The sequence below is a fragment of the Mustela nivalis genome (genome assembly GCF_964662115.1).
Source record: "Mustela nivalis genome assembly, chromosome: 13".
Classification (NCBI taxonomy): Eukaryota; Metazoa; Chordata; class Mammalia; order Carnivora; family Mustelidae; genus Mustela; species Mustela nivalis.
The window spans coordinates 67679926-67702250 of NC_139032.1; the positions used below are offsets into that span (position 1 = coordinate 67679926).

The 22325-nt window shown below is 39.8% G+C and overlaps 1 protein-coding gene across 5 annotated transcripts in view; it reads left to right on the forward strand.

The window, feature by feature from the left end:
- FKTN (fukutin) overlaps positions 1–22325 on the forward strand; it is a 97968-nt gene that overhangs the window by 58662 nt on the left and 16981 nt on the right. For 3 of the 5 annotated variants that reach the window (XM_082695100.1, XM_082695104.1, XM_082695103.1), the window contains 2 exons: positions 6767–6864; positions 21907–22009. In XM_082695100.1, the coding sequence (XP_082551226.1) occupies positions 6767–6864; positions 21907–22009 (201 nt within the window). Of the gene's footprint in view, positions 1–6766; positions 12559–21906; positions 22010–22325 lie in introns of those variants that run through there. The other 2 variants (XM_082695101.1, XM_082695102.1) reach the window with 1 other exon arrangement.

A 22325-nucleotide genomic window follows, 5' to 3' on the forward strand; every position in this document is an offset into this window, starting at 1 on the left:
GTTGATATAAATTTTTTCTTGTTTCTCCTATGGTACAGATAATCAGTAGTAATGTCTTATGGAAACTGCATAGCAGAGTTTAAAAGTCAGTAGGATAAATGGAGTCACTCAATTTCCACGGAAGTTAGTGGGAAAATGAGGTTCAATGGGTAGAATTTTATTTTATAAAACATGTATGTGCTGTGTATATTGCTTATATGTTAGAAGTTTGGGATAGGAGTGGAGTATGGGATGAATGAAGATCTCAACGATTATATTCTAGTTTAGGCTCTGAAAAGTATATTAGCCATTTCAGTATTACTTTTTGCTTCTGTGTTTTCTATGGTAGAATTTGAGGGGCTTAGTGGAAGAGATCATTTAAAAAATGCTAGTCAGCATGCTGTAACCTTGGTTCTCAATAGATTGCAATTCTTAGAGAATTGGGCAAAATTGATGGTAGGGACTTAATGACTTACTGTGCACAGTAATTCCTCACTTTGCCACATTCCCTTTGGTTCAGTACAAATCACTGATGAATATGTCTAAAAGATATACCTAATTAACATCACTGAGTATCAGGGAAATGTAAATCAAAAACCACAATGAGCTCTCATCTTAGGCCTGTCAGAATTAAAAAACATAAGAAATAACAAGTGTTTGCAAGGATGTGGAGAAAAAAGAACCCTCATACACTGTTGGTGGGAATGTAAATTGGTTCAGCCACTGTGGAAAACAGTATGGAGTTTCCACAAAAAATTAGAAATAGAAATATCTTATCCAGTAATTCCACTATTGGATACTTACCCAAAGAAAACAAAAACACTAGTTTGGAAAGATATATGTACCCCTGTTTATTTCAGCATTATTTACCATAGTCAAGATATGGAAGCAAACTAAGTGCCCATCAATAAACAAATGTCTCAGGAAGATATAAAGAGTATACACACATAGATACCCCCCCACACAGTAGAATATTACACAATCATGAAAATAGATGAGCTTTTGCCATTTGAGAAAACATGAATGGACCTAGAGAGTGTTATACTAGGTGAAATAAGTCAGACTGAGAAGGACAAGTACTGCATGATTTCATGCTTAAGTGAAATCTAAAACAAACTAAACTAAATGAATCAACAAGCAGAAAACAGAATTAGGCCTATAAATACAGAGAACAAACTGAAGGTTGCCAGAGAAGAGGGCTATGGGGAGGTGGACAAAATGGGTTAAGGGAAGTGGGACATATAGACTTCCATTATGTAATGAATAAGTCATGGGAATAAAAGGCACAGCTTAAGGAATATAGCCAATAATAATAGAATGCCAATGTATTAGGACAGAAGGCAGCTACCCTTGTGATGAACGTAGCATAATGTATAAACTTGTCTAATCACTGTGTTGTACACATGAAACGTAATATTGTGGTCACCTACACTCAAATGAATATAAAAAATAAATATAAAAATCAAAGAAAATTTAAAAAGATATAGCTGAGCTAAAAGAAATTGGAGTGAATGGTGAAAAAGCAGTATTTAAATAGAATTCCCAAATTAAAGACAGATAACCAGGATAAATAATAAATCTACATCTAGATAATTCCTAAGAAAACTGTAATGTCAAAAACAAAAATTGGGGGCTCCTGGGTGTTCATTCGGTTAAGCATCTGCCTTCAGCTCAGGTCATGATCCCAGGACCCTGGGATTGAGCCCCGCATCGGTCTCCTTGCTGAGCAGGTAGCCTGCTACTCCCTCTCCTCCACTTGTGCTCTCTCTTACTATCTCTGTCACTATCTCTGTCACTCTCAAATAAATAAATACATCTTTTTTTTTTTTTAAGATTTGTTTTTATTTATTTGAGAGAGAGACAGTGAGAGAGAGCAGAGAGGGGAAAAAGTCAGAGGGAGAAGCAGATTGCCTGTGGAGCTGGGAGCCAATGTGGGACTCGATCCCGGAACTCTGGGGTCATGACCCAAGCCAAAGGCAGTCGCTTAACCAACTGAGCCACCCAGGTGCTCAAATAAATACAATCTTTTAAAAAATTTTTGTTTTCAGGCTATAGACAAAACAGATTGTTCACAAAGGAGCAGCAAATATACCTCTTTAACAATAGAGGCCAGAAGATAATGGAGGTTATTTTTCAAAAGCTGAGGAGAAATAACTAAGTTATATGCAGTTAAAACTAACATTCAAGAGGGAGGTCAAGGTAAAGACATTTACATGTGTAAAAAGATTAAGAAAGTTCACGTCTCAGAGATCCATGCTTAAAGATCTATTAAAGAACACAGAAGGAAGACATAATATATATGACATAATGGTGAACAAAAAAGTGTGTACAATATGTCAGTAAATTGGTGAGCCATTGTCTATAAAAAAATGACAGCGGGAAACTCTTGATGATAATCAGTTGAGGAGGAGATGATTTTTCAGTGTTGAAGGAGTAAAGTGTATCTAAGTTCTGTGTAGTAGGAAGAGGGTTGAGATTCTGCACATATTCAGTTTTTATTAGAAACTCTTACCGTGATATATATAGGTTAAAAAATAGACAGTAGCGGGTTCCTGGGTGGCCCAGTGGGTTGAGCCTCTGCCTTTGGCTTAGGTCATGATCTCAGGGTCCTGGGATTGCGCCCTGTTTAGGGGAGGGGGTGGGGGGCCTCTTCTCAGCAGGGAGCCTGCTTCCCCCACCCCTCTGCCTGACTCTCTGCCTACTTGGTATCTCTCTCTCTTTGTCAAATAAATAAATAAAATCTTTAAAAACAATAGTAGCTATTACAAATAGTAACTACTGCTAGATAGAAATATTATTTAAAATTTCCAAATATGGGTGCCTGGCTGGCTCATTTGGTAGAGTGTGTGACTCTTGATCTTGAGGTTGTAAGTTCAAGCCCCATGTTGGGTGTAGAAATTATTTTATTTTAAGATTTTATTTATTGGGGCGCCTGGGTGGCTCAGTGGGTTAAAGCCTCTGCCTTCGGCTCAGGTCATGATCTCAGGGTCCTGGGATCGAGCCCCACATCAGGCTCTCTGCTCGGGGGGAGCCTGCCTCCCTCTCTCTCTGCCTGCCTCTCTACCTACTTGTGATCTCTCTCTCTCTCTCTCTGTTAAATAAATAAATAAAATCTCTTAAAAAAAAAACAACTGCTGATTCAGGCAAAGAAGAAATTAGTAAACTATTGAAAACATGAAGAAAATCAATAAGCTTGATTTATTGGATATATAGAAAAGGCTTCACCCAATAAATGCTGAATATACTTTCTTGTCTGCTATAAATAGAACATTTGCAAAGCCTGATCATGTATTATATCAAATTTTGTAGTTCTTGTGTATTAGTGCAATTTTCAACATTAAATGTTTAAAAGATCAAAGGGAAAAAACCCTCCATTATCATTTGATGACATTAAAAACTTTTGATAAATTTCATAATTAACCAAAAGTGGGGGAAAGGCCTTTTAGCAAGCTTGGAGTAAAATGGATTTGGAATCAGGAAAAAAGAAAAAAAAAAAAAAAAAAGTGTGCTCTGCCTGCCTCTATTAAGCAGAATGCTAGAGGGCTTAGGCACTGGAATAGCACAAGAAAAAGAAATTAAGGATTGGTAATGAGAATAAACCATTTGTGTTGTTTTGTAGAACATTCTTGTTTGAAAACATGGCTCTGCTGTTCCACTTCCAGAGTTTAATGCAACTTATGTTTAAAAAGGTCAAATTCAGTTATAAATGATGGTGTCTGTCTTTTACTTAGTCTAGCTAACTAATAATAATAAAAACAGTGTTTTCCATTTAGCAATTATGCTTATGGGATGTACAATTAAACTGATGAGATTACTTTATCTAACCACCGGTAAGTAGTTTTACAGATTATAAGGACTTTGTGAGGAAAAAAATGAAATAGTTTACTCCAACTCTTTTTCTTTTTTTTTTTTTTTAGCTCCAACCAACTCTTAATTCTAATCTTTCAGGCAGAGATAAAATGAAGTAAACATTCTATGACATAGAAAATGTGAATGGAAAGATTTGTATGTGTGTGAAAAGATCCCTTGAGCTTACAAGGGTTGCCTTAGTCTGAATTTAAATCTGTTCACATTTTGGATCCTGTCCCAGAGCTCTAAAGTACACATTGCTTAGCCAAACTTAACCTTAGCTTAGCTAAGGTAATGTCCCAGACCCATGGTGTGTTCTAGTTTTAGTCATTGTTTACTGGTAACCTGGACAGAGTACATGGTATGTGGTGGTCTGTGCCACCTACCCCCTCTCTGCCTCTCCTCTTTCCTATTTAACAATCAGCTTTCACATTTTATGGTTTATCTTTCTTCTTCTCCTAGGAAGCTGGAATATTCTTTTTGCTGATTGAATTGAAAATTTTTTAGTGAAAAGAAAACCACAATGATTTAGGGATGTTTCCCTTTTAGAACACAAATGAACGTTGGAGTTAAATTGTCTTTGAATTATTTTTCACTGTTTATTTTTAATGTTATGGTTTGATTCATTTGAACATTTCATTGTTTAAGATACTGCTTTCATTAAAATTTGTAGTAGTCTCATCTACCGTATCTATCCTGGACCTCTGATTTTTCTTTCTTTCACCTCTTTGATAGACTGTAGAGGCTAATATTTAAGAGACGAGTTTCCTGCCCTATGTTATGGAGATAGGTCATAATTTCTGCCTCTGATTTCAACTAGAGTATGTCAACTTGATAGGATGGGACAGGTGAACATTCTTTTGACCAGTATCTGATAGAGGAGGGTGGAGGCCCATGATGGATGGCTGGTCTGATGACAAAATAAGCAATTCCATGAATATGAGTGTGCAGAATAAAATTGGGACCAGCAGATGGTGGAGCTCTGCTGTATCTTATTTCTTCCTCAGCTATGAGATTTGCTGTGGCCGTCTTTTCACAGAAGCCAGCTGGGATTGTCTTATTAATTGCCAGCACCCATTGGTTTGGGTAGAAGGGACTTGTTGCTTTCTTTTTAATTTGTTCAGCCCCTCGTTTTCATGTATGGCTTTATGTTCATCTGGTGGTAAAACACGATATTTAAAAGCAGAATATTATGAGAACTGACCTTTCCTTGGAGAACATCCCAGCTAGATCCCATTTCCACAGTATGATTATGCTTTGACATCTGACTCTTTCCTGTTCCTTTTTTCTTTCATCCTCTGATAATTTAAAGTTCTGTGATCTCTGCTATTGTCACTTCAAATCTCATTACTGAAAGTTTTTTTCATGTTGTGAAGAGAAGAAACATTTCTCAGAAAACACCAACACAGAATATCGCGCTATAATATAAACTTAAATCTAACGAAACTGCTTGTTTTAGCTTTCCTTTATAATATATTGAGTTTAATTCACTGATCTAGAATACCTTTAAAAAACATATTTTGGTTTAATTTCTTAAACTTAGTTGCTAGTTAAAATAGTTCCACTAGACATAGAGTGAAATAACTAACACTGCCTGAGCTGGTGTAGAGATTCTTTAGCATTTGAGACGAAAAGAAAGCCAGGAACTACATGTAGGTTCATGTGAGGGGACAGAGGTCTGGGAATGCATCTTGGAGTCATGCTTGCTGTCTTCCTTGGAGTCCAGGTTATGAAAGAGAAGATTCACCTCACACATATGCTGCTTATTTTAGTATTCTGTAGAGTCACTCAGTAGCAGTTTGAATTTAATGAGGATTTAATGATGTGTGAACTGTTAAAAATAAGAAAGTAAGTTTGTGGCTGAGAACAGAGATTTAAAAAGGGCAGGTGCTAAAATAATAGAGCAGGAAGAATGTGGTTGGTATAGCTGTCTTTAAGGGACATCTTGTTGAAGTACAGGACATCCACACGTTAGACCTCGATGCCTGCGTTGGAGGAGGGGGGAGGGGGTGTGAAGCTTTCCTCAAAAACCCATCTTAGTGCATCCTACCATGTTCACATATCCTGAGAAATTTTCACTGCGGTATGAGTTAGGAAAGGAGTTTGAAGAATACCCTGGCTGACCCAGGGAGTTTCTTCTTTAGCTAACTAAGCTAAGTAGGTTATCAAAAGCCGTCTAAAAACACAGTGAAACCCGAGACACAGGAGTTAATAAGACCTGCCTCAAAGGCACAAGCATATGTGATGCTGTTGTTGGAGAATGTCCTGTATTGCCAGAGTTGATTCAGGTTCTCTGGCAGACTAGAAGAGTTGTTTCCTTTCACACTGCTACATGTGCCTCCCTCTGTGTAGGAAGAATTTATACATTAGAAATGTATAAAAAAAAGAATTATATATATTCATTGGTTTACCTGAGATGTTTAAGGAATGACCACAGCCAAATGCAAGTCCTTCCCTACAGTTTTCTGAGCTGTATCATTTTCCTCCGCCTTTTGGGCGCTTTTGGCTTTGACTTCATTCTCAGACAGTCTCTCTCCCTGCTGTTAGATAACAGATGCTCAGCTTCCATCCCACCAGCTTAGAAACCTCCGCAAAAAGAATGTCTTTTTCTTTGGTGTTTCAGCGGAAATCCCACAGCTGACTTTTATTTGCCTAATTTGTGTATATTCTTATCCCTGATCCAGTCACTATAATGTACTGGTTAGGCCTGGGTCCTTTTTACCCATCTCTGGGGATTGGGATTAGGATGCTGTTAACATTATAAGAGGAAGAGGGTGCTTAACAGTCAGAAACCACAAAATGTCCACTGTATCTCTCCCCAAAGCTGTCTGATGGGGGAGGACTTTCCTTGGGAGAGTGCACTAGCAGCAGGGTTCTTTAGAGCGAACGTGTACTGTTGAGCCTAACTCCTCTCCCCATTGCCTCTGTTTTGCCACAGATACCTGTTTCCCAAGTTTACACTGTGCTGGACTGAGTTTGTAGACATGAAGATTCATGTGCCCTGTGAAACTATTGAGTACATTGAAGCCAACTATGGTAAGACCTGGAAGATTCCTGTGAAGACATGGGACTGGAAGCGCTCTCCCCCCAATGTGCAGCCCAATGGGATCTGGCCCGTTTCTGAGTGGGATGAGGTTATCCAGTTATACTGAGACAGTAAGTTGAAATGGTAGAATTCCCCTTGTGACACAAAGATGGATAACTGTTTAAGAAGATCAATCTCTGTTTGTCAGATGCAAGTAGGGCCGAAGATATATGTCAAGTCTGAAGATGCAGGAAAAGTCCTAACTTCTGAGCCATGTGATTTAGTTCTCTCATTTTACTTTTGTTAAGGAGTCCCTTTACACTTCCCAGGTACAGTGCTAGGTTTGAGCGGAGAAGCAGAGATGGGTGACATCATACCTGTCTCTCTTTCCCATTCCTTTGGTAAGCATCTCAGTTTTCCTTTGAGGGAAACACCCTTACCCTTTGAAGCTCTTACAGAATATGATATTCTTTCAAAAATGTTAGATAACATTTGGACTGGAAGATGGGTTCATCGGGCAAAGCTAATGAAGGATATACCAGTAAAAAACGAATAACCCATTCCTGTAATCAGAAGTTAAGCTTGTATGTTAGTGCTGCTTTTAAGACTGTAGAGTTGCAGTTAATATTTAAGTGATCATACTTTAGGTGGCATCAAGAAAGGATGCAAGCAGATTTCATTTTACCAGCAGCCCCATATGGAATTAATTTAGAGTACAGAGCATCATTCTCTTAGAATGAGAGCTGCTTTCTAGCTTTGTCAAAGATATGCAAATTTCTGTAATTTTCTATTTTCATATTTGGAATGAAAAGGAAGCTTGTGCTTGTGTGGTGCTTTAATTTCCAGCCATTGTGAGAATATTTTCACTGACCTCTATAGCACTTGTTAACAAATCATTCAAGCAAGATCATGCTACCAGACATACTTTTGAAAGGGTTGGGATTTCACAAAACTTACTTTACTTGTTTCGTTCCCAACCATCTGTTAGGTAAAAATATGAGCTATTCATAGACTTTAATATTTTCTAAACTTTTAATCCTTGTATTCCCAATTTTGATGTTAACACTAAAATATTAATAGAAATTACCTGTAATTTTTCTAAGATGTACTCTTCTGGACTCATGTATTCATTCATCAATTCCAGCTCCATATCTTTCATTTATGGCCTATAAACCAATTTAAATGGTATATAAGCCTACCTGTTCCCTCTCCTCTACCTATATCACATCTCCAGAGTGAAGGTCAGTGGCAAATCTGACTAATGCTTTCTCCGTCATGGTATTTGTAAAGTTTGTGTCCAGTCTCATCATTCCATCTAGATGTTCTCTCTGTTGCATATTGTTGGGATGAAAACTCAGACTTCCTTTATCAGCTTTATCAAGTACCACCAATTTAAAACCCTTCAGTTTCCTTTTCCCCCACTCAAGATGTGTTTCTGAGTGGGCTGGGATGGCCCTCTCTCCTCCATCTCTTCGTGAGTCACTTTAATCATATATTCCAAGAGAGAGGTAAAGGTATATGTAGGTACAGTAACCACTGCTATCTTTTTCTTTGTCTAGAAAAGGAAGATGGGTCTTATATTTTGTCCTAAGCCTGCTTAGGACAACTTTCTGGACAAAATCCCAGACTTTCCTCTAAAACCAGAGAATCATAACAGTGTCAGAAATGGAAACCAGAGAGTCTGAGGGAATAGTAGGTTGACTGAGTTTTCCTAAAACAAAGTTGAGAAAAGTGACCTACAACCACCCACTCTATATTTTCAAAACACCAGAAACTTTTTTTGATAAATGATAACCACTGATCTTTCTCTCTTAGGACAAGCTTTCAATGTGTACTTTCAATGTGGATCTTTTCATAACTAACATAATGGGGTTTTCAGGGACTCTTACAGATTACCAGTAAACTTGTCCCCAGATGATAGACCATTGTAATCAGCTTCTTTTTGCTGGAAGATTAGCCCATAGAAATCACACCCAAATTCTAAATAGCCAAACCTAATTTCGTTTTTCATAGTTGAAAAAATATCAGATACTAATAGTGTTTCTGGGTAAAATCTGTCATTTAGTGAGGACCATTTTCTTTTGCTTAGCATTTAGAAGTATATATATACTTAAGTGCATACACATCTGCCCATTTCAAATTGGGGCTTCCACTGTTTGCCAGGGGGTCCTACCCACCCCTATTTAGGTTATTTTTCTTTTATCTATCGCTGAAGTCCAAGGTCTTGAAGAATCCAAAATCTAAGAGATCTTGGCTGCACTGACAGAGATTCTGTATTCTTCCCTCCACAGCCCACTGGCAGCTGAAATACTTTTCTTGACTACCTTCTGGTTTTACAGGCTTCTGCTCTTGCTTGGTTCCTACCCTGACTTGAGGGTGTGAAAGCCTTTCCCCAGACTCTGAAGGCTGGCCTTGCTTCTGCTACAGGTTCAGCCATACTTTATTCTGTCCTCCTTGACAATCCTTAACTGCGCGCAGTGGCCAGTGGCTCTACCATCAAACCTCATCAGATCAATTTTCTTTTTCACCTGAGTATTCCAACAACAATTCTCCTAGTATGGCCACTTTGAGGTCCACTCTGTCTGTTTTACAAGAGAAAACCTCTTACATTAACTAAGTTAGGCACCCCTGGCTGTCTCCAGACAGATCCTGAGAGGCAAGATTGATAACCCGTCCTTTGACAAGCACATGGCCACTCGGTCCTTCTCTAAGTGGGGAGCCCTTGGCCTTCTCCCCTCTGCTGCAGCTCCTGACTTCTGGTCGCTGGAATAAAATTGCAGTATAACTGCAGTTCTTAAAATCTAATATCTCTAAGAAGCTGGGTAGTGGGATGGCCAATTTCTTTGATTCACTAGCTGCAGACCCTGAAATTTGACCACTAGATGGCAGAATGTCTACCACTATTTCCTAAACAAGTTTACTCAAGTGAAAATCATTTGCTCTTTTTTTTTTTTTTTAAGATTTTATTTATTTATTTGAGAGAGAAACAGGGTGAGGAAGAGCATGAGAGGGGACGTTAGAGGGAGCAGCAGACTCCCCATGTTGCTGGGAGCCTGAGGCGAAACTTGATCCCAGGACTCTGGGATCATGACCTGAGCCAAGGGCAGTTGCTTAACCAACTGAGCCACCCAGGTGCCTCATCTTACTCTTGAGTCTTAAAAGCTATAGAAGTCACATTCATTCTGTGCCTTTTATTTTATAGCTAAATCAACAAATGATAGCAGTGACTTGAGAAACACCTGAAGTTAAAACTCAAGAGTGCCATGATTTTGGCCCAGTTCCTATGTCATTGCATCACAACACAGTGTTTTTAACTTTGCTTGAGATGCTTCAAAGAGAAGTCATCCCATGCCTCAGGAGTCAGTTTCAGGGTGTTTATGCCATTCCCCACTTAATAGGTTTTTGCTCAGATTGGGAGCCTAAGGTGACAAAGAGATCAAGAAGGAGTATTTCTTCCTTGTCCAAAATACTTAGGCTATTTTCATACCTTTAACTACAAAATGCCGTATCTCCAAAAGGTGAAATAGTTCATGTTTGGAGACATCAGCCTTTGATCATAATACTCTTAATATCCGGGAGTACTTGATTCTCTTAAGCTCAAGATGTGTCCCATTGCTACTTCATCCCTTCTGCTTCCCCAGGAAACCATTAGCTAAGCACTCATTTCCAAAGAATCCTTCCTCCTTCCCTTATTGATAGTCTCTGATGGATGCAAGTAGTTGAGAATAACTTGTATCCATTGCTTTTCTTCTTCGTGACCCCAAACCGTTGTATCTAGCCTTAATATGGCTCCAAACTTCAGATGGCACATAGGACAGCAAGGTGTTACATAGAAGAGCAGTGGTTTGTAGACTGGGGACCAGAGCTGCATCTGGGAAACACACTTGGAATGAATTCCCACACTCCAGCCTAACACCTCATCCAGTATCACAAGCCTAAGGCTTCACATGTTTCTAAGTCTCTCCCAAGTTTTCCTTTCTGGAAGATGAACAGTTCTTTCATCGTTAATATTATAAATCCCCACGGGAAAATTTTCCTCAACGATTAGTAGTCAGAGAAAGTACCACATTCCCAACTTCTAATATATAATTATCTGGAAAAACTCCAGTTCTTGACCAGACAAAAGGATATCTTTGAAGGAATGTCCCAGCAGCAAATTGTCTTTCCTTCTCTTCCTCTCTCATTAAGGCCTGGCTAGGTCACCTCTGACATTTCACTTAAGGGAACCAGCATGTTGGTATAAAAAGATCACAAATTTCTGAATTAGGCCTGAGTTTGCATCACAGGTTCATCATGTGGGATTTATGGCAGAGGACCTCTCAGCCTCAACTTCCACATGAGTGAATTGGGGAAGTGTGTATATCTCAGGGTTTTTAGTTAGGATAAGATGGAACATAAAGTGCTTAGCATCAGGCCTAGGATTAAGTAAGTAGTCAAGGAATGTTCCGTTTCCTATTTCCCAGTTGCTTTTCTAATTATTGTTCAAATGGGATTTAAAAAAACTATGGTTCAGAACACAAGCCTGACTCAGGAGGTTGGGTAACTGAATTTAATTTACTTAGGGGAAAAAAAAAATTGTTTCATTTTATCAAGGCATTAAAGGACAAATTGTATGGTTCATGAATTCAGAGACATTAACAAGTTGCCTCCTTCTCTAAATAGAACTAATATTTTCATTTTATTGGTCAAGCAGTTGTCTCCTAGGTCTCCTTGTATGATCCCTTATGTTGCATAGTTCCTTGGTGCCAAGCAATTCACTCTCTCTGCTTCCCTAGTTTTGGTACTTGTTCTACCCTGGACTTCTTCAATATTCTAGCTTTTTCTAGAAGTAAAACCTCATCTCTTTGTTAGTAAATCTCTACCCAGCCACAGATATAAGTCATGATTTTCAGAGGGAGAGAACTTGGAATCCTTAGTTTCATGTAACTATCTGTGTTGATAAAGGTTTGTATCTGTGTTTGAGTAAAGGAGAATTGAGAATACTCACTTCCACCTTCTTCCATCAAATTTGTGTTTCTGTCTCAGGCAAGAATCTACAGGGCATGTTTCAAGCTCTTTTAAGCTTCTCTGCATAAACTAAAATCTAATTATCGTTTATAAGTCAATCAGATCAGTTCAATAGTGATAGCTTTTCACAGGACCAGTAGGCAGGTCTGCATTTTTCTAATGAGAAATCTGTGCATCTCTATTCCCAGAACTTCTAGTTAGAATGCCCCTTTGCCATCCCCCAACCCAACCCAATGTAGAGATGATGTAGGAACCTGTTAGCCAACCAAGCTGCTACACACTTAGGAGCAGCTCTCACAGTGGGGTTGAAAAGGATTATGAGGAGAATTAGAAGTAGTGTATCTTGTTGTACAAAACAATGTACTGTCTCATGCACCATCAAAAAAAAATTACAAGGTTTTATGGTCTTTTGATGACTCATTCAGAGCATGGGTTTGTTACATGAAAATAATATATAGCTATTTGTGTGCTCCCTCTACTTCATAAGCAGAAAAACATGTATGTGGATTTTTTAAACAAATGATATTTTAAACATGGGTAAATTTCAGTGTATGCTTACCAGTTGACTATTTGGTTTTATCTTCAGGTACAGGTAGTTTGTGGTACTACTGAAAAAACCGTTAATATTATTATTTTGATCAGAATTTGTAATATATAATCATTTTGGGATGATGAATAAAACTTTTTTAATCACTTGAGATGTTTTGTATTTATTCTTGAAATTTGCAGTAGATATTAGCCACTAATATTCATAAGCAGTCTGGTAAAATAGTAAATCTTGCCACCAGTGCAGAATTTCTAAGATTAAGGTAAAATGAAATCGTATGCATTGGCCCCAATCAGATATGACTGGGGGTCCTTTATAAGAAGAGATTTAAGAATACAGACAGGCACAGAGGGAAGACTATACGAAGATTAGGGAGAAGATGGCCATCTACATACAAGTCAAGGAGAAAGACCCTCAGAAGAAACCAGCTCTACTAACACCTTGACCTTGGACTTCTAGCCTCCAGAACTGTGAGAAAATAAAAGTCTCTTTTAAGCCACCCAGTCTGTGATACTTCATTTTTTTTTTAAGATGTATTTATTTATTTGAGAGAGAGAGAGCACACTAGCATGCAAGCAGGGGAGGGGCAGAGGGAGAGGAAGGGAGAGGATCTCATGCAGACTCCCTGCTGAGCTCAGAGCCTGACACAGAGCTCCGTCTCATGACCCTAAGATCATGACTTGAGCCAAAACCAAGAGTCAGACACTTAACTGACTAAGACCCCCTCACACCCCATCAGTGATACTTTATTAGGTGGCCCTTGATTAATGCAGTAATCAAGACTGTGGTATTAGTAAAGAGATAGACACATAGATCACTAGAGCAGAATAAAGAAACCAGAAACTGACACACATATGCTCAATGGTTTTTTTTTTTTTTAAAGATTTTATTTATTTATTTGACAGAGATCCCAGTAGGCAGAGAGGCAGGTAGAGAGAGAGGAGGAAGCAGGCTCCCTGCTGAGAAGAGAGCTTGATCCCAGGACCCTTTAACCTCTGAGCCACCCAGGTGCCCCTGCTCAATGGGTTTTTGATCAAAGAGCAGAAGCAATGCAGTAGAGGCTAGGCTAGCCCTTTCAACAACAACAAAAATAACCTGAACTTGCACCTCATACTTTAAACAAAAATGAACCCAAATGTCTCCTGTACTTAAATGTAAGACTATGAAACTTTCAGGGGGAGGAAAAAATAGAAAATCTTCATGATCTAGAGTGAAGTAAAGAGTTCTTTCTTAATATTTGATACCAACCAAAAACACAATCCATAAAAGGGAAAATTGATGAGCTGGACTCCACCAAAATTAAAAACTATAAAAGCCTACAAAAAGAGGCTGGAAAGCCAAGCCACAAACTAGAAGGAAGTATTTGCAAACTACATAGCTGACAAAGGAGTAGCATCTAGAATATATAAAGTACTTAACCCTCAACAGCTTAGAAAAATCCACTAGAAAATGGGCAAAAGACATGAACAGATATTTCACTGGAAAAGATCCATAGGTGATAAGCAACTCAAAAAGACATTCAGGACTGTTAACCAACTAGCCAAAAGCAATCCAGAGAAGAAAGAATAAAGATGGAGGCATCAGATTTGCTGATCAAAACAGTATAGTACTAGCATAAACATAGACACCTACACCAATGGAACAGAATTGAAAGCCTGGAAAATAAACCCATGCATATCTAGTCAACTAATATATGATGAGGGAGCCAAGAATACTCAACAGAGGAAATACAGTCTCTAATAAATGGGGCTGGAAAAATTTGGATAATCATATGGAAAAGAATAAAACTAGACTCTTGTCTTCTACCACTCCAAAAATTAACTCAAAATGGATTTAAAAACATGAATGTAAGGCTTGAGGCCATAAAACTCCTAGAAGAAAATGGGGGAAATCTCCTTGACATTGCTTGTATCAGTGACTTTTTTGGATATGACACCAGAAGCACCAAAGGCAACAAAAGTGATAATAAACAAGTGGGACTACATCAAACTAAAAAGTTTCTGCACAACAAGGGAAACAACAGAATGAAAGGCAACCTATAGATTGGGAATAAATATTTGCAAGCAATATACCTGAGAAGGGGTTAATATCCTAAATATATAAGGAACTCCTACTCAATAGCAAAAATACCCCATAATTCAATTAAAAGTGAGCAAAGAAACTGAGTGACATTTTTCCAAAGGAGATATTCAGGTGGCCAACGGGTACATGAAGAGATGCTCAACATCACTAATTATCAGGGACATGTAAATCAAAACCTCACCCCTGTTAAAATGGCTGTTATTAAAAAGACAAGAGCTAACAAGTGTTGATGAGAATGTGCAGAAAAAGGAACTCTTATTCACTGCTGATGGGAATGTGAATTGGTGTAGCCACTAGAAAGAATATGAAGTTTCCTCAAAAAATTAAAAATAGAGCTACCACATGATCCAGCAATTGCACTTCTGGATATTTATCTGAGGGAAATGAAATCATTATCCCAAAGAGATTTCCGCACCCCCTGTACATATGAATGGATAAGAAGATGTGGTATATACAGAGAATGGAATATTACTTAGCCAAGTAATATTGGGCCCAAGAAATAAAAGAGGGAAATTCTACCACTGTGACAATGTTAGTAGACCTCGAAGGCATGTTAAGGGAAATATCAGACAGAAAAATAATTGTATGATCTCATTTTATATGTGGGAACTAGAAAAACCAAACTCAGATTGGTGATTGCCAGAGGCGGGGGGTAGGGACTGGACAAATTGGATGAGAGTAGTCAAAATGTACAAACTGCCTGTATAACACAAATTTGGGGGATATAATGTCAAGCATGATGAGAATAGTTGACAATACTCTATTGTATATTTGAAAGTTGCTAAGACAGTTTCATCACAAGAAAGCATTTTTAGCTATGTGAGGTGATGGGTATTAACTAAACTTGTGATCATTTCACAATACATATATCAAATAATTATGTTGTATACTTTAAACTTATACAATATTGTAGGCATTTATATCTCTATAAAACTGGGGGAAATGTTGCCATTTTTCCTTGTCCTAATTTCTTCCATGAACACCTCCTGAAATATAACTGAAGCAAATATTAATAAATCAGTCCTTGCTTAGCTGATAATTAGAAAGCATTTTCTCTGTTGTCACTGGTATGACAAGTGACTGTGGTAGGGGAGCTTGCAGGTAGTTTATCCTCTGCCTCAGCTCTGCTTCATTGCACTTAGTGTTGTGGAGGCTCTTACTTTTTTGCTTTGGATGCAAACATACAAAATCTGCTGGATATCAGCATATTCCTCTTCCAAAATGTGTTATTTTCTAGAAATGTTGTGGAAACGTCCATCTTTACTAAAACTTAGTACACTTTCATCTCTAACCTGACTTTATAACTTTACTGTTCTTCCCATAAAGAATGTTTCCCTAGGACTATTCTCCCCCTGCAAAGCTATCTATAAACTGCTGAGCTAAGTTGCTAAATGTTAACAGCACTTCCTGGAGGGAGTCAAAGCTATCATTGATAATAGAGAAGAAAAAGGAGAGGGCTGTAATAGTGATTATTAATACAACTTTTTTAAAAGGATGTTCAACAGTGTTGATCATCAGGAAAATGCAAATTACAGCCACAATGACTTATCACTGCACACCTATTAGAATGGCTAAAAATTTAAATAGTGATAACAACAAATGCTGCAGTTGTCTCTTTTATGGTTTTCTTTTTGCCTGTGTACTGTACACCATGGTCTGTACTATGATTTTACTAGAGAGTACCCTTCAACAATGTATAAAAACTCGTATAACACTCTTTATTAAAAAAAACGTAAAGGAAAAATCTCGTCACAATTTTTTAGAAGACAGAGTTTTAGGTTTTTGTTTTGTTTTTCTCCTTTCTTCCTCCAGTGCTTCATTGATTTGCTCTATAAATTTAATAATCCTCTTTAAAATTTATTTTTATTCTTTTGTGTCATTTTTAGTTGACTTTTCCCCAATCTACCAGCAAAAGCCCTTTAGCAGCTGGTGTCATTATTCTTAGGCTTTTGTAAGTTTAATTGATTTCATATTTATCACCAGTTTTTTTTTTCCTCACCTAAAACTTTTAAATTCCATCTTTTTCTATAGTTTAAGTAATTTGGAGAATATTTTCTAGTGAATATTACAGGAAGGGTGATTGGAGGACTAGTTTCCTGAATGTTAATTACCACAAAATGTCTTTCAGGTCACTTAGAAGAGTGATAGTTACAGTGTGCAGGAGTTTGTTTTGGACCCCACACTGCAACCGTCTGATCTGTCTGTCTGACTTCACAGACAAAGGGAAAACCTTTGCTCTTAAGAATCTGTCCTCTCCTCGTATCGTGCCAGTTATAATTTACTAGGAGCCATCCTTCCCCATATCGTAGTGGAAGACCAGAGTGTCTGTAGCAGTGCTGTCCAAACAGAGCTTCCTGTGATGCTGGAAATGATCTCTGTCTGCACAGTCCAATGCAGCAGCCACTAGCCACGTGTGACTACTGAGCACTCGAAATGTGGCAAATGTAACCAAGGAACTGAATGTTTAATTTTAATTAGTTAAATAGCATCATGTAGCTAGTAGCGAGCATAGATAATGCACATCCAGAGAGTCTGATGGAACCAGGAAGGGCTTTACTATTGTATAAATCTGGACTCAAATCCAGGGGTGTCACTTCCTAGTTTTGTGATCTTGGGTGAGTTATTTAACTTCTGAGTTCCAGGTTTGTTTGTTTGTTTGTTTTAATCTCATGGGGCTTAGATTAGTATCTACCTATAAGGATTATTATAAGTAATACAGGAAATCCACAGCATCTAGTACACTGTTTAGTACATAGTAGATGTTTAGTAAGTGATAGCTGTTGTCAGTATTATCTTTACTTGCTTTTATTTCTACTTTTGGAATAAATCCTATGAACTTATATTTTCCTGATAAACCCAAGTAATAATTTTTCTGTAAGATTGGGTATTTAAGAGTTCTCCTGGGTATAGGGCCCTGTCCTGAGGTCTGGTGATAAGAAATGACCCTGGCCTCCAGGGCACAGGTGCATACTTTTTTGGGGAGGCAGGACATGGGATTAAAACAACAGTTAACAGAATTGATTCACAAAGACCAAGCTTAGATAAGGAGACCAAAAGTTCCAAGCTTTGTAGAAGGCAGCCTGAGCACCCAAGCCTAGAAAAAATCTCCGCGAAAGAGGGCGGGGAAGGGACGATGCGGTGCAACTGGATCTTAAGGCAGTGTCAGTGAAATGACCAGTGGAATCATGGCATGGGCTTTATAAGACGGTACTTAAGACCACCTGGTCTTAGATGGACCAATAGAAAAATTAGACACACACAGAGACACACATACATACACACACAACTAGAAAAGTAGGAAAGGAGCCGATTGGGGGTGAGGGACCAAATATCCTGCTGTGAAGTTTGGAGAAGAGAAAGCGTAGAAAGGTTATTTGAATAAGAACATCATGTCTTTAATGAGCACTCCTGGCTAAAGTACTATCCAACAGGCACTGTGTTGAGAGCTGAGGTTCATTCATTGACTCAGCAAATATTCATGAAGGCTAGAGTGGGGATTTGGGAGAATTTAAGTTCCATGAGACAGATCTCAGAAACCCTGGGATCCCTACAGTTTCAGAGATAGAGGACAGAGGCTTACCCAAGTGGGCATAAGATGCCAAGTGGCTCAGGTAAGGTGACTCTTAGGAATTCCCAGCCAGTGCCAGATAGAGACACAGGGCAGCCAGGAACAGGAAAAGCACAAGGCACTGGGTACTGTTCTGGGAAATGGGGCTCAAGAGCTGTGCTGCAGACCACAGAGAAGTATGACAGGACTGAGGTAGGGTGTGATCCAAAGAATTCAGGGAATTAGAGAGCCAGGGCAAAAGCTTAGTCAGATGAATTGGAGCAGGAGAGTTGGTAGTGAGGTCCCAGGTTCTGGAGAAGTTAGAAAAGCAACTTCTGGAAAGGGGGGTGGAGGAGTGAGATCATAGTGGTCAATGTCAGACCTGGAATAGCACAATGCATGCAGTGTGGGGGATGTGGGGAAGAGGCTGGAGCCATTTCTACACCTGTTACTTCAGCTGGAAACCATGACAGGACATACTCTCTGTGTGAGGACAAGGCTTAGCTATGGGAACTGGGGAAAGCAGAAGTCAGAAAGGAGAGGGCTCAACAGAGATGTTAACCCCAGGTCTTAACTTGGTTCTCATTTCTCTATTGTCTGTTTACTCTGGAGACTCTGGTCTCCAAAGAGGAAGCAGGAGCTATTCTAGTTGCACAAGGAGGGCAGCTTATGCTCACAACTGACTTGACTCTCCCCACCCTACCTCCTATCCCCATAGGACAGCTTGGGTCCCCATTGGCTTTCTGGGCCATTCTAGGCTTCAAAATCAGGCCAGGCTAAGTCCATCTTGTTTTCACTCTTCTCCATTTCTTTCTTTCTTTTTTTTTTTTTTTTAAAGATTTTATTTATTTATCTGACAGAGAGAGATTACAAGTAGGCAGAGAGAGAGAGAGGAGGAAGCAGGCTCCCTGCTGAGCAGAGAGCCCGATGCGGGACTCGATCCCAGGACCCTGAGATCATGACCTGAGCCGAAGGCAGCAGCTTAACCCACTGAGCCACCCAGGCGCCCTCACTCTTCTCCATTTCTACCCAGCCAGATTCTTCTGCCTGGGTCAGATTGCTGAAGACGGGACTACTCACTGATAAGGTCTGGGCCAGGCTTAATGCCTGCTTGGATCCTGTGTGTGTCAAGTTTAGGAGGAGAGGAGCCAAGCACAGGCTGTATCCTGTTAAACAAACAAACACACAAACAAAAAACAGTCTGATTCAGCTACTGTGTGAGTTTTGGAATCATGTCTGAAACTCTAGCTGGTAACTGACTGATTTAAGGCAACTTGCAAGGAAACCAGATCTCCACCAGCCAGAAAAAAATTGACCTGCTCTTGGGTAGCACAGGAGTATCTGTATTAAAGTGAACGTGAGAACTGTGGCAAGAAATCAAGGTTTCCTCTGTAGGTTTTTTATTGGTTACATTTAAAATAACATCCTCGGGGCACCTGGGTGGCTCAGTGGGTTAAAGCCTCTCTGCCTTCGGCTCAGGTCATGATCCCAGGGTCCTGGGATGGAGCCCCACATCAGGCTCTCTACTCAGCAGGGAGCCTGCTCCCTCCTCTCTCTCTGCCTGCCTCTCTGCCTACCTGTGATCTCTGTCTGTCAAATAAATAAATAAAATCTTAAAAATAAAATAAAATAAAATAACATCCTCAGGGGCACCTGGGTGGCTCAGTGGATTAAGCTGCAGCCTTGGGCTTGGGTCATGGTCTCAGTGTCATGGAATCGAGCCCCGCATCAGGCTCTCTGCTCAGCAGGGAGCTTGCTTCCCCCTCTCTCTCTGCCTGACCCTCTGCCTACTTGTGATCTCTCTCTCTGTCAAATAAATAAATAAAATCTTAAAAAAATAATAATAACATCCTCTAATTGTCCTAAGACACCTCCAGTGGAACATCCTGAAAACATCTGCTGAATTTGAGGACTAAGGGGGTGCCTGCCTCATCCCCTCAGTGGATATGTTTGGTTTGGGATTTGTCAGTCTGGAGTGCTGAGGGCTCTGGGCAACACAGGCCTGGCAGATTTTCCCCACCTGCCTAAAATATAGCCCAAGGGGGCAGAGACCCCTTCCCAGCCCTATCCTATGCCTCCATTCTCCAGGCCCTGGAGCTGTGGCCTTTATTTCAAGTCTGGTCCCCAGGGGGCTGAGTGGAGAATGAGGACAGCTGATAAGCCTGACATTATTGACTTTATGGGGGAGTATCCAATAAATTTACTTTCTGCAAGAAGGCTGCACTCTTATCTGCTGCCCACAGAGCATCCAAATCCCTATCTAGGGGACCCATTTGATGAGTCATGTCTCTCTCTCTCTCTCTCTCTCTCTCTTTTTTTTTTTTTAAGATTTTATTTATTTGTCAGGGGGGGGGGGAGAGCAAGCACAGGCAGACAGAATGGCAGACAGAGACAGAGGGAGAAGCAGGCTCCCTGCTGAGCAAGGAGCCCAATGTGGGACTCAATCCCAGGACCCTGGGATCATGACCTGAGCTGAAGGCAGCTGTTTAACCAACTGAGCCACACAGGCGTCCCGAGTCATGTCTCTTAAACAAAGACCAGAGAATATAAAGAGGAGAAGGGGAGTCACACCCCACCTCTTTCTTTTCTCCAGTACCTGGTTCTGCTCACTCCCACCCCCTTTGCTTTCCTACTGCCCTTGAGGTTATTGGCTGAAAGTAGCACTCTCTGCTCCAGGTCTAGAGTGAAGGCCAAACAAGCCTGGTCTTAAGAGTATGAACAGCTGGGCACACCGGGGCTGTGTATCCCTCTAGCTGTAACTATGGGAAGAAAAGCCTACTCACTGGAGGCAGTTATGTGCCCCGCTTTCTGTTGCAATGGTCAACATTTGTTCTGGACAGGCCTCAACACCAGGTGTCCTGAAGGAGATATGTGTGTGCATGTGTGTGCCTGGGTGTTACCAAGGGGTGCTGGGCCTGGGGAGCTGGAGAGTGGCAATTAATTGTAAGAGAGAGCCCAATGCTCAACGGAAGCTTTTCTTTCCCCTCTTTGATATCTTCCTTATCCAGCTCTGGGCTCTGTTTGCTTCAAATTCTAGAAGGAAATAAATGCTTCTTAGCAGCACAGGACCCAAAGCAACTGGAAGGAGAGAAGTTGGAGCCAGGATGGGTGGGTTGGGCAAAAGAAAGAAAAAAATGAAAGTGCCCTTTGGAGGATATTAGAGGCATGTGTTTAAGCTCTCCGTTTAGTTTTTGGATCAAGTTTTTCTGGCAACAAAAATGAAAACACAATTGTTTACTGAAAAAGTATGATTTTTGTTAGATATCTGTTCTCACCATTTTTAAGAATTTACTGCTAAAATTCACAATAAGCCATGAAGCTGAGGTTTCCGATTCACAACTGAGAGACTAATGTGGGAGAAGGATTCAGACACCAGTCGCTCTGCCTCTGCGACCACAGTAAAGGCCTTCTCTTAGTTGTTACCGACTAAAAATTGCGTAGGACTTCATCTCACTGAATTCATGGCCTACCAGCCCTATTCCCAGGTTATAGAAACCAGCCTCAGAAGGGTAAAATATGTGGGGTTTTATTTTAAGCAATTAAACAATTCAATCAGTTTTTAATTTCTTAAATAAAATTCTTAAAAAATAATTCTTAAATATTTCTTAAATAAGTAGCCAGTTTACCTGGGAAGGCAACAAAGCAGCATGGACCTGTAAAACAAATAAGAAATTCCTCTCCTTGCAATCAGAACCAGTAACCTTATCATTGTATTTATCCCAGGCAAGCAAGGCACAGGATTAGACAGCAGACAGAGAAAACAGAGGAAACAAGAAGAGGCATCAAGAAGGGAGTGTTACATCAGTGCAGGAAATCTTTGCAAATCTGACTGTGGATGAATCACTCACCTTTCCCCTCTTCTGTATTCAGACAGGGTCTTACATTTGAATCTGGTGGAGGATCATCCTGAGATTCAGTGTTGGCTGCTTCTGAAATGCGGGATGTCTGGCGGCAGCCTATGGCAGCCTTCCAAGTAAGGATAACTTTGTTTACAGAGTGATATTGTTTCTCTTCCTTTGTCAACTAAAGTCACTGTATGCTGCAGGGGAAAAACCCAGTGGACAGCAGGTTTGTTTTCCTTGACTGTGTCTATCTGTGAGTATGTCCAGGGCCTTGAGACCAGTGCATATCAGAAACTGGTCTGCAGATTCCAGCATCTTTCCTTTGCTGTCATGACTAGGGAATGACCACAGGAAAGTCCAAAAATTGTGATAAAGCAGCCAAATCTCTCTTTCCCTGTGAGAGAAGACCAAAGCTCTCACTCATCCAACGCCCTTTCCAGAGCTCCA